This window comes from Festucalex cinctus, chromosome 16 (assembly GCF_051991245.1).
Source record: "Festucalex cinctus isolate MCC-2025b chromosome 16, RoL_Fcin_1.0, whole genome shotgun sequence".
Classification (NCBI taxonomy): Eukaryota; Metazoa; Chordata; class Actinopteri; order Syngnathiformes; family Syngnathidae; genus Festucalex; species Festucalex cinctus.
In genome coordinates, this window is record NC_135426.1 from 8,265,432 (window position 1) to 8,277,445 (window position 12,014).

Below are 12,014 nucleotides of genomic sequence, written 5' to 3' on the forward strand. Positions count from 1 at the left end.
CCCAGCCCCAACGGGAAACGATTAACTGCTCAGTTTACTTTACTTTACTTTTATGTGCAAAATATTTGAAAGGAATATGAAATGAGAACGATCCACATTCTTACGTTTGGGGCAGATCAGATGGATTGATGTACTTTTTTTTTCTCTGCCAGATTTACTTTGCAGTCATTTCTGTAATATGGCGATATTACGTTGAATTAATTTTTATTGATTGTGTTACATACAGTATATTATTTAGACATGTAGCATTATTTATATATGTTTTAATAACATGTACATTTATTTTTACTCGTGACTGCATGGTGCATGTGAGGACATGCACTCAAATAAACCTTTTTTTTGGAGTCTGAGCTGGAGTTTGGGCTGTGCTTGAAGCCTGCCTCTTTTTGTTTTGTTGTTTTTTGTTTTTTTTTTGGTTGTTTTTTCGGTTTCCATCCCATTGTGTCATGCGCTATACACTACATGTCTGCAGTGATGAATAAGCCTTTAAAATCAATAATATAATTTAACAATACTTTGATATGATGTCACACCATACTGACTCTGGAGCCTTTCAGATTTTTATTTTTTTTTTATTCTAAATTCCTTTCTTAATTATTGACACATCCCAACCTCATTAAATATCTGACTGGATACGCAGTGGCCTTCTATCACCAACTTTGTAAGGTTCTCATGCTGAACGTTACTATTTTACTACAGGCTCCATTACTTTGTAAAGGGCCCTTGAATATTGCCCCTCCAATGTCATTGCCATTTAATACGGCGATAGAGTGTCAAATTTGTCCGCTAATAACAGGAACGTGAGAAGTGCAGAAATTGTTGGGAATATTAACCCCATCACAGGATGACATTTCCCCTACTATGAAGGGGGGGAGACAAACACCACAAGCGGTTACAATAAGAGTTTACCCCCATTTAATGTTTCTCCCCTCTCTGACACAATATTTCCAGTTTTCCACATCGTGGTGCATAAAAATCAATAACATGTCTCCGGGTTTCTTTGATTTAACATTCAAAGTTGCACAATGTGACAGAAAGAATGAAGCTTGCACCATCTTACATTCACTTGCATTAAATACATAAGATTTTAGGGTGACAGAAAGTTCCAGAATTGTTGCAAGGGGGATGTAATTTAAATGTACGATGCACTATTATTACATGATAGAAGTCATTCATTAGTCACACAGTAGTCTCGACACCACACTTTTTTCACATTATTGAATCAGTAAAAGTATTTTTTTTTTCTTTCATACATTACATGAAATGTTCAAATTTGGCACGATTCACATCTGTAGCAACACTTTCACGCAAACATTTTTGTGATGTTTCGATACTGTGCAAAATTAAATGTGTGTAACTCCAATTCTGCCAAATAAGAATTTGGATTCAAGGCTATTGTCATTCCATTAACGGCTTTTGTGAGTTTTGAATGTGACACATCCAAACCATCCTCAGGACTGTACAAAGCACACACGTGTGTTGTGTGGTGGTAGTGGGGGCTTCTCCTGTTATTTGCACATCGTTAAAAAGATACAAAACATTAAGTACAGGTTCATTCAAATTAAAAACGCAACTCCAATACATTTCCCAAGGCATTGACTAAACCGAGCGTCGTCATTCAGCCGTCGGTAGAAGCAACTTTACACTCTTGATGTTTGAAGTTTTCTTTATGGCAAAAAGTGTATCAAGCGCCTCAGAAGCTTCAAGCACCTCATGAAGGCTTCCTGGGCAACACCATATGATTAAAAACAAGAGCAGCTATAGTAAGTTGAGATGTCAAAACACAGGCCATCGATAAAGGTGTGTGAGTGTAAACACTCAAGCAGGAAGCAAGCCTGTGGCAAACACGCACATTTTATACTGCAGAGACCTTCAAATGATTTGAAAGGTGGGAACCAGGCGGCCTTTTTCTCGCGTGACATCATCGGCGGGCGCTTTGGCTAAAGTGTAACGACGAGCACAGGACAGCAGTGTTGTTGTCAGTAGACAGCATCCCCGACTCATCCGCTTGTTTACTTGGACTGAGGTAGTGATTCGCAGACAGCGGGTACAGCCTCGTGTGACCTTTGAACTGGACACCAACGGCCCAGAATGGGCCATATTTTCAGTTTGTTCTGTTAAGTATAGAAGCCCAAAGAAGTTTTAGGCCACAGTGACATGGCATGAAAACTACCGTATATGAGGAAAAAGTTGGGATTTTTGAAGGGAGGAAAAGTAAATTTTGGTAAAAGCCAAAAGAAGGGCTTGAGGAGTTTGTTTTAAACAAACTCTGTTTGGATTACAAAATTGTATTTTGTCATTTTTTCTTCTATTAAAAAAAAAAGAGAGAAGAAAACAATTTTAGAAAAATTGAAAGACATAAAGACTGACAATTTGGCCTAAGACAGTGGAGGCGCTGCAGTGTTTGTATTTAAAGCATTATATCTTAATTACAAAATGTTTTACTGTAGTTATTTTATTGAAGAGCAATGTTTTGGTTTTAGGAAGGTAAGTTTTAGAATGAAATAACCAACAGTTTAGTCTAAGATACAGAGGAGGCACTGCAGACGTTGTTTGACAAGGTGAAAAAGAACATTTTATTTTTTTTAACTTTTGTTTTTTTGTCCAACCTTTCTGCTCAGCACTTTGTTACAGTTGCATCTCCCCACCACTGAGTTGAGAAAAGTCAGATTTTTATATGATAATCTTCCCAATTTTTTTTTTTTACTCTTTTCTTTTATGAAGTATTTTCATAACTACTATATTCTAATAGAAGTTTGATTTTACCTTTAGAGACTTTTGAGTATAATAACTAAATGAAATGTTTTTTTCCTTTTCTTTTATGAACTGTGACAATTTTATTCTTATAAGGGTCCAACATTTAAATTTCCTCATAAAAATAACCACTTTATTCTCATATTATGACTTTTTTTTTCAATTTTGTTTTCCAACATGCCCTTAATACTGTTAAGTGTAACATCCCATATCTAACACCAACTCGCGGTCACTTTTAAACAGCTCCTAATGTAAAAAACAAAAACAAAAGTTAGGAAATCAGGTGCCTTTTATGTGGATGATGTCGCCACCATCCGCTAAAAGCCACCCTTGTGTCTGAAAACATTCCCCGCATGGTTATGCTTTGTGATTATTGACCACAGAGCGTGTCGTGTGTGTGTTATACCAACAGAGAACCGAAACATTCATATAAAGTACTGTAAGGCATGCCAGCTGAGTCTGCGGCGTCCTCTTGCTCGTCATGGTGAGGAAAAACTTGCCGCATTGAGCATTGCCATCTTAGCACTCAGTCGCGCGAGTCATTCTCAAGTTCTGGCAATGGCTTTGGTCCGTCCAGCAGTTAAGACTATGTACACACTTGTTGAAGAGTTCCATGCGAGGTTGTACAAAAAAAAAAAAACGTCATGGGTGGTTGCAGGCGGGCGGGGCTGGGGGTGGTGGTGGTGTCCTATCTGCGGGAGGAGGCCATCATGCCGCCCGTGGAGGGCGTGGTGGCCGTGGCACTGTAATGCGGGTAGTTGTCGTTAGCCGGCGGGCCGGCCAGGATGGAGTTGCCGTTGGTGGGCGAGCAGCTGAGCTGGAGCTGCTGAAGCCGCCGCAGGTACTCGGCGTGCACGGGCTTGTGGCTCTGCAGCACTTTGATGGCCTCGTCCACGGTGAACCACTCGCGCTTACGGCCTGCGGGAGGAGTGAGATGACAAACGTTGAGCAGCGTACGTCGACACCAATTACGGGCTGTGGCGCCATTTTGTGTCAGCTTAGAACATTATTAAAAGAGAACAAAAATAAGAATAGGTGAAGTTTTCAGCAAATTGGTGAAGATAAGTTGTAGATTTTTTTTGGGGGTTAAATTTCGGAGTGTGACAGTACACTGTGACGTCGAAAATGCACCTATGTTGACTGAGTCCTCCCAGGCCTCCAACGTCTCAGTGACGGTCAGCACGTACACGTACGTCCGATGCTTCCGATCTTGGTTTTGCTGTTGGGGATGAGAGCAAAAGACAACAGTTAGATTTCAAAGACACCCGGAGAAGTCTTTTTTGTGTGAATGCATCAATTCAGACTGTTGAGATGCTAAAAGGTCACTACTAGTGACAAAGGTATTTCCTGGTTCCCACGTAGCATTCCATTCTTACCTCAAACACGCCAAGCAGACGTCCTAGTTTGCCCTTGACACCAGCCTGGGGAAAATAAATAGAAAGCTTTTTATGTTTTGCTGCTTGAGTCCATTCGTGTTTCTCCAATGCTTTTGAAGATTTTGAAATTTCTTTTCCATTCACTGCCATTGACGGTTATAGACGTCAGAGATCCATTTTTACGGGGCTGGTAATGAATGAGTTAAAAACAAACAAACAAAAAAAATCAAAATGACATCCTCCCCAACGCCTGACATGAGACATGACACTTTGGAGAAATCAAGACGTGCTGTTCTCCGGGCGGGGCACTTGGCCGAGCTGGCCCGCGATCGCTCGGGAATCCTGCGAGGATCCAAGTTTAGAACGGCGTCATGCCTGAGAAGACAAGGGTCTCGGCCAGCGACACTTCGGACATAAATACTCTCAACCTCAGCATGCTCACCTCTGCAGCACCAAGTTGAAATGAATGTTTTTTTGTTTGTTTTTTTATAAATACCTCCACCAAGGAAATTATACACCCACTCATCTATTTTTTTATTTGCCAAGGAAAGGAACTAAGTTGAAGAGAGGGGAGGAGCTTCTATTTTTTTATTTAAGTGACATCCATCAGGAATTATAAACAGTTTTGGCGCGTGTGGCGTCAATTACTTTCATGGCGGCGCTCAGAGATTAGTGAATAAATAATAAAAAGTAATTTTTCTGTTGTTTCTCACCTCCTCAAAGACTTCCCGCACCGCTGCTCCACAAGGCTCCTCTTCGGGCTCCATCCCTCCTCCGGGCACAATCCACTGATCCGGGTGCCGACTGCTGCTGACCAACAACACCTGTGCAAAACAACAACAATTAATAAGCACAATATTGTTCAAAATGTGCTGCATTTGATAGACTGTACTGTTCATTTCTCCAACAGTTGATTTCCCAGTGCTGTGACCACCATGTAAACAAATGAGGCAAACCCATTATGGGCTGCCCAGTTTCTACCAGTTCATCAGGAGTGGGTGAGGGGGAGCAGGGGCGGGAGCTTGAATTACACTACAGCTGCAGTGTGGGCTGATGCACACGGATCACTTTCTGGGAGCCTCAGTGACATCGGCGGCACAATACAGCTGCTGTCAACATTAGCACACTTTGATAATGTAATGTAATATAATAATGTAATTGTACTTTAAAAAAATAAATAATTAAATAAATGCTAACAAGCATTTAACCCACCAAAATAGTGGTATTTCCGCCATGTCCTAGTTTTAAACACCATCGATTTCCACATTAATTAAACAATTTCACTTAATTGGTCCAAGAAATCTTTTAGTTACTCCAAATTATGCATATATAGTGACAGACAGAACCTGCATATCCATGTGTTGTTTTTCATAATACAGACTAATAGATTTGTGTTCACCTTAACATGAACTAAGCATTATTCTCTTTGCAAAGGCAGCAATTTTGCACCCTTATATAGTGCACATATTGACCATGGAGTGTATACACTACACCAGATGGGTCATGAGGAGCCAAAAATAGCTCAAGGACGCACACTTGCAGGCTTGTTACAAATTGCTGACTAAAGGATTTGCAGTGCAGTGTAGTGACAAATCCACTGTAAAATAGTACCCCCAAATATTCAAATTAAAAAGCAGCTTGCATAGAAGATGGTGATGTACCCACATGTGATCATACGTAATCAGAGGAGTTGGCGCCCTTAATGGAATCTGGGCCGGGGGGGTAGTTAGGGTGGCTGCAGGGTGCTTCCTTTTGGACACGTGCGGCCATATTTAGGAAAGTGTCTGTACCCTTACGGCTTCTACTGGAGCCCCAGCGTGAGATTCGGCTTGTGCGGTGGCCGGTGGGCCTCAAACTGGGGTCTGGGGACTGTAGCTTTCGGGTCCACATAGTAAGTTTGTTTCATGTGTGTGTTTCATTTTCGTGATCCTCGACATCACATTAATCTCACATCACCACATGAATATTCTTTAAGATTTATTTTTATTTTTTTAATACAGAATAAAGGCATCTAGTGCCTTAAAATGATAAAAATGGTTATGGGTTTAAAAAATTTTAAAATCAGCTTTGTTCTCATTACATTAGACTTTTTTTTATTCGAAAATAGTCAACATTTTAATTACAAGGCATTGCTTGCTATACCAATACCCCCTAAAAAAAATATGTTTACAAGTACACAATAGTGCAGGTCAACATGTTTAAAACAAAAACAAGATGGGTTTTATTCCTAAAAGTACATCTTAATGAAACTATAACGGATTAATTACTCAAGTAAAATGGATTGCAGTCAAGACAATTATAAATTGTTCCTACATAAACATTTAAAAACTGCAACTACAACTGATCTGTACTTGGACACTTACACATGCCACAAGAGGGAACCGCATACCACATTTTACCACCACTGTCCTTTGGCATTTATATTGGTTTTCATGGTAGTTCTATTTAATTGGTGTTAAGATTATAAAGTGGTGTGGAAATGGGGGTTCTTGGAAAACTTCCTTTCCCTGGAATCAAAAAGTTTGAGAAGGGCTAGCTGAGTGTGTGTAGCCAGATGGTACAAATTCCACAATGGTAGCACATACAGGTGTTTACAATGTGCAACAGGTGCTGTGTACAGTATTGGACAGGTGCACAATGGAAAAATGTGACCCGCACGGCGAGAATAAAAGGCCGCATTTGCCTTGTGATCACCTGTTCAAGTGCTTTCCCCTCGATGCATTCATTCATTTTTTTCCCCCTTGGGTTTTGGGTGTGTTCCCAAACACATTGTGTGTACAAAACAAAGACTGTCATGGACGGAACAAAACACAAACATCCGCTCGGTTTGTCAGGTGTGCGGGGACGACGTTTAGTTTGGCTGCAGGAATGTTGCCAGCCTAATCTACATACTACAAAGGGTGTTTAATTAGGACTCGCCATGTGGAGACGCATGCTGATGTGCGACATGGCTGGGATGCCCATTGGAAGCCAATTTAACGCAGGGAAACCTAAAATAAAACTTTATGATCATGGAAAAGAGGAGGAATGAAAAGTAAGACTCATTATGCAATACCATCACTAGACTGACAGTTGATGGGGATTTTTTCCCCCTCAGTATTGTGATTGCGAATTAATATGCAATTTTTTTTAGGCTAATGCTAAGAAACAATTAGTCTAATTGTTCAGTCCGAGTCGACAGTGTCCAAACTTTTGGTTGGCAGTGTACACACTGTATTCTGCTGTTAAAACGCTTTCGACAAAAACAAAATAACTCACACCGTCATGATAGATAGGTCAGAGGACAAGTGACAGCTGGGCAGAAACCCAGGTTAAATTTGGAAAGAGGGTCACCAAGGAGGGAGTGTCGAAAAAAGAAAAGAAAACGAAACCCACTTACAGTAAATCTCCTCAAGGGAGGGATGAAAAATGTCACTATAAACTTAGCGGGAACCACGTCACTTCTCACTATAAGCCACATACACATCACTGGCACTAGTGGAGGGCAGACAACAATACATATGGCGACATCTCAATGAAGATGTTTATCGAATTCAACACACTATACGATAAATGTCCAACTACACACACAAACAAAAAGTTGACTTCATATTCTATTTTCGATGCATCCAGCTATTTTATATTCCTTGTATCCCGTTGCAAAATATATCATTACCATTTAGTCGACTTCAAGATTTATAACGTTAGCTTTCAGTGTTATGCCGTTGATACTCAATTATTAACCTGCCAATTGTCACAGGCAAAAGCAATACAATATGTTGTTTGTTTTCACCATATAAAGGAAGCATTTGCATTGCCGGTACATTGCATTTGGTAAGTATCAGAAATGTCCGGATGTTCGGAATTGTCAATTGATTGAATTGTGATTCACTCAAGGGAGTTTTCCACAACTTCAATCTGGGACCGCTCCAATGCAATCTTCTCAGGAAAAGGCGGGACAAGCAGTACAATACTACACACACTATTGTGGCCCTCGTTTTCCTCTTGTAATACAGTATTATCAAGAAGAAAATGAGGGCGACCAGACCCAAAAACAAAGAGCTGACAGCAAACATAAAAAAACCCTGGGCTTCAAGGACCCCAGGGCAATGCCATGACGCATCGCAGCAATGATTAAGGCAAAGGGATTCCCAATCAACTACTGACGGTTGACATATACTTTTGAAAATAGCATCCATCCTTTTTTCCATGCTAAACACTGGAAAGTATGCATGATGATTTCTTCACAGTATTCTAATTTTTGGAAATCCTCTTTTCGTGGGTTTTACAAGCTGGAAGACCAAATAATATAAAGATAAACAAATAAATACTTGAAATCACTTAAATTGTGTGCCCTGAATCTATAATTTATCACTTTTTGAATGGAATTATGGAAATGATTCAACTTTTCAAGGATATTCTAATTTTTCTACATGCACCTATGCGTCCTTTGCCTATAACTAAGATTTGCAATGATTTTGTATAACTTGGACATATTTAGGACTGCCAACAAACAAATGCACTTGTACTCTACGGACACTGTTAAATCACAGCAGTTATACAACAACAGTGACAACAAAACTTCTGTGCAGGATTTTCTGGACGCCATAAACACCCCGTCCAATCAGATGAAAGGAACTGTAGCTGTCAAATACAAAAACGGGGCTCCTAAATGTCACACGGCAGGTGGAATAACGATAAAATCTCCACACTTTCACCTGGTATTTACAACTAACAACCCAACTCGAATAGTTGATGAATCAAGAGGGTTACGTTTTATTCCCATCATGCAGAGTAGCAACAGTCAATGTGGCTCTTCTTTCACAACATTTGCCTCTCGTGTGTCCAGGCCCGGGCATTGATGGGGCAAAGTCCAACATCTAAGGCAGCTTTGGCCTGAAAAGGAGCTCTTTGTTAACAACTTAGATCACAGTCTGCGCTGGCGTCAAAGCAAAGTCACCTCTGCGATTACATGAGAGCCAACTCAATGCCAGGCTCATAAAATCCAGGCGGTCACATGTCCAAACCTAGTATCCTCAGATCAGACCTTCCTTAAATTATTTATGTCCTATAGCAATGACCATAGCGTAACAATCCTATCTAAATCAATGAGGACATTGTCACTATACTTGGGAGTAGTATGATTAGATGTAAATGGGAAAAGTGGTCATTCTAGTTTGTGTGCGACTTCACTTTATGTCCCGAGGTTGCACAGAAAGTTCAAGCGCTTCTTCTGCCAGTTTACAAACGTGATGGACCGTCGACCACTAGGTTCTTAATGTCAAGGGAAAAGTTATTAGAATCCAGACGTGTCAATTGTTCATATGCAATAACACATACTCGCTTGAATCAGACAACAATGTGATTGTCTACTGCTCCATATTATGTTGGTGAGTCATTTTTGAGAGGGCGCTTCTTATTGTGAAATCTTGCTGTGAGTCCTTTATGGTTGCCTTAATAGAATTATGGCATACTGTATTATTACGTGTTGACATCCTCTTTCAGGGGTAACTACAGGTCAGAGATAAGAATATTGACGCAAGGGGACAGCTTTGAAGTCACAACAACTCCTGCCTGTCAGCTCATGTTCGTTATTTACATGCTACGGCCCCTTTAAATCTCCATACGCACGGACGCTATGCGCCAAACTGGCGGGTCGACGTGCAGTAAAAGACATGAATGAGTCTAACCACCAGTTACTACAGGCTCAGGTAATTTTATTATCAAGAACGGGTGACACATGAAATTACTTTTCAATTCAACACTGATATTACACGCTAATTACACGTCAGTACGTGAGAAACCCCGGTGGACATGCAATAAAGCGCCTCGCCCCCTCTTCCTCCGTTCCGACAAGTGTGCGACAAGTTTTCGAGGAAGTACAAGTGTCACTATTCAAAATAAAAGCTCTACGCCACAGCGAGACACTATCCCAATATGATACAAGCGGGGGGAAGTGGATTAGTTTGAAAATCTAAACAGGTAGCAAAGCGTTACCGCTTAGAGACCCCGATGACGACGCTCGTTTTTTTTTTCTACCGACTCCTCAAACTAGCCCAAACTGGATGGTCCAAGGCGCATCAGTGGAAAATGAAGGCAAAACATACATGAAAATGAATTAAATTCTGTTATATTGTACATTTCAAAAGGCTGTGACGCATTTAGTAAGAATCACACTTAACGTAGCCTACGAATTGATAAAACAAACGACATTGTTTCAAGTCACGACCCCAGTTTGTGTGTGAGGAACGGCACGTCGTCTGGGGAGGGAGAAGGCCCCAAAAGTAGAGCCGTGCGCGGCTCGTGTTCGTAGCGGAGGGCAGCGCACTGCCAAGCGGCTTCCCCTTACCTCCTCTTCGCGCTCGTTCTTGAAGCACAGGCACGCCGCCCGCTTCTTGAAACCGTCGCCGTCGTACGTCCTGGTCTGGTTGGGTTTCAGCTTCATCTTGAATGGAGTCTTCACCCGAGGTAGAACCGGCGACAATTAGCAAATAAACAGCGAAAAGAAAGGTTAGCAATACCGCCGCCGCATCACCATCGCTGTCTAAATCCGTCTGAGAGAGGGGGACTAGTGAAGCTCCAAGGCGCTTTTTAAGTGTTCCTCGGTTGATTATATGTCAGAAAGATAAGTTAGATCTCCAGCTGCTGGTGTAAGTTGTCTGGTAAGCGGTGAATGGAGACCCCCGCCCCCGGCAGGGATTTTATGTAGACGGTCCTCCTCTGGATCCATTTGCGCATGGCCGATGACTCCGTCCACGGCGGAGTGGAGTTTGACACATACAAGCCACGCCCCGGCAGAGATAAGGTGATCTCATTGGATGAGCTAATGAAAATGGGCGGTGCTCATGTCAATTTAGCGTAATCTGATTGGATGCTTCATCGAAGCTGTGCTCTCCCGGCGTTCACTGGTAAAATGGCCCAAAAGATGTCAATTAATGGCAACCATAGCAATCCCCGATCAAATCATGACAATAGAACACGCAAAATTACGAAAGAGATTTAAATGCAGTTGCACGTAATTACTACTCATTCAGTATTATCAGAAATTTAAACACAATAAAAAAGTAATATACCGTAAAGTGTCTGAGCATTCTGATTGATGTTTGACTCTAAGATATTTGACCAATTCCATGACATCATTGCAGCTTTGATCTTCTGGGGGAAAATGGTATTTCTAAATTGAAACGGTTCAAACTTAACTTAAGAACTTATTAGGAATGATGCATGGAAATAAGTGTGACGTCTCGTACACATCCATCAGCAATAAAAAGCTTTCACTTGCTTTGCCAATGAATAAGCCTCAGGCCCTGCTTGTGTGCAAATGCCAAGAAAATGACATGAGTAAAACATGTATTTGTCAGTCAAATGTGACATAATTAGCACTTTCTAATCAATTCTCCATGTTGGAAGAGTCTAAAAGTTTCACTAGAAAGCTTTAAATGTCAACTGCTAATATACTGCGGTACTTATTTTTGTATTCAGACACTATCATGCAGTTTGCTCTGTAACCCAGAAATTCCCAACTACTGTACTGTGAGATCATCGGCTGTGCCGCAGGAGATTATTCACTTTCACTGACAGTAATTGGTCCCAAAAAATATTATTTCATCCAAACAGTCTTTGTTATATATCGGTGCCAGCAATATTTAGCCAAAACAAAAACAAAAATTACAACTTGTTATGCTTGCAATGTGTGAAAATTGTACATACAAGCCACACTGTGTCATCTTGACTCATAGAATCAATGAGTTAATCACTGGAGTTGATTCGTCAACCTAACAAAAACAAAGGCTGATAATTGCTGTGTGCTATCTAGTCTGCATTTAACTACTGATGAGATCAGTGGCTCACATATGTGTCACAAGCGCACAGTCACCACTCCTAAAAAGAGCTCCCGCTGACTAA

At 41.0% G+C, this 12,014-nt stretch overlaps 1 protein-coding gene across 1 annotated transcript; it reads right to left on the reverse strand.

Moving 5' to 3' along the window:
- Positions 1-892: 892 nt before the first annotated feature.
- Positions 893-10,874, reverse strand: nudt4b (nudix (nucleoside diphosphate linked moiety X)-type motif 4b). Its single transcript, XM_077499237.1, has 5 exons — positions 10,459-10,874; positions 4,844-4,954; positions 4,131-4,175; positions 3,886-3,973; positions 893-3,672 (listed from the first exon to the last, which is right to left on the reverse strand). Exons 1-5 carry the CDS (start codon positions 10,552-10,554, stop codon positions 3,443-3,445), a joined length of 570 nt encoding a protein of 189 aa, XP_077355363.1. The 5' UTR covers positions 10,555-10,874; the 3' UTR covers positions 893-3,442.
- Positions 10,875-12,014: the final 1,140 nt, after the last annotated feature.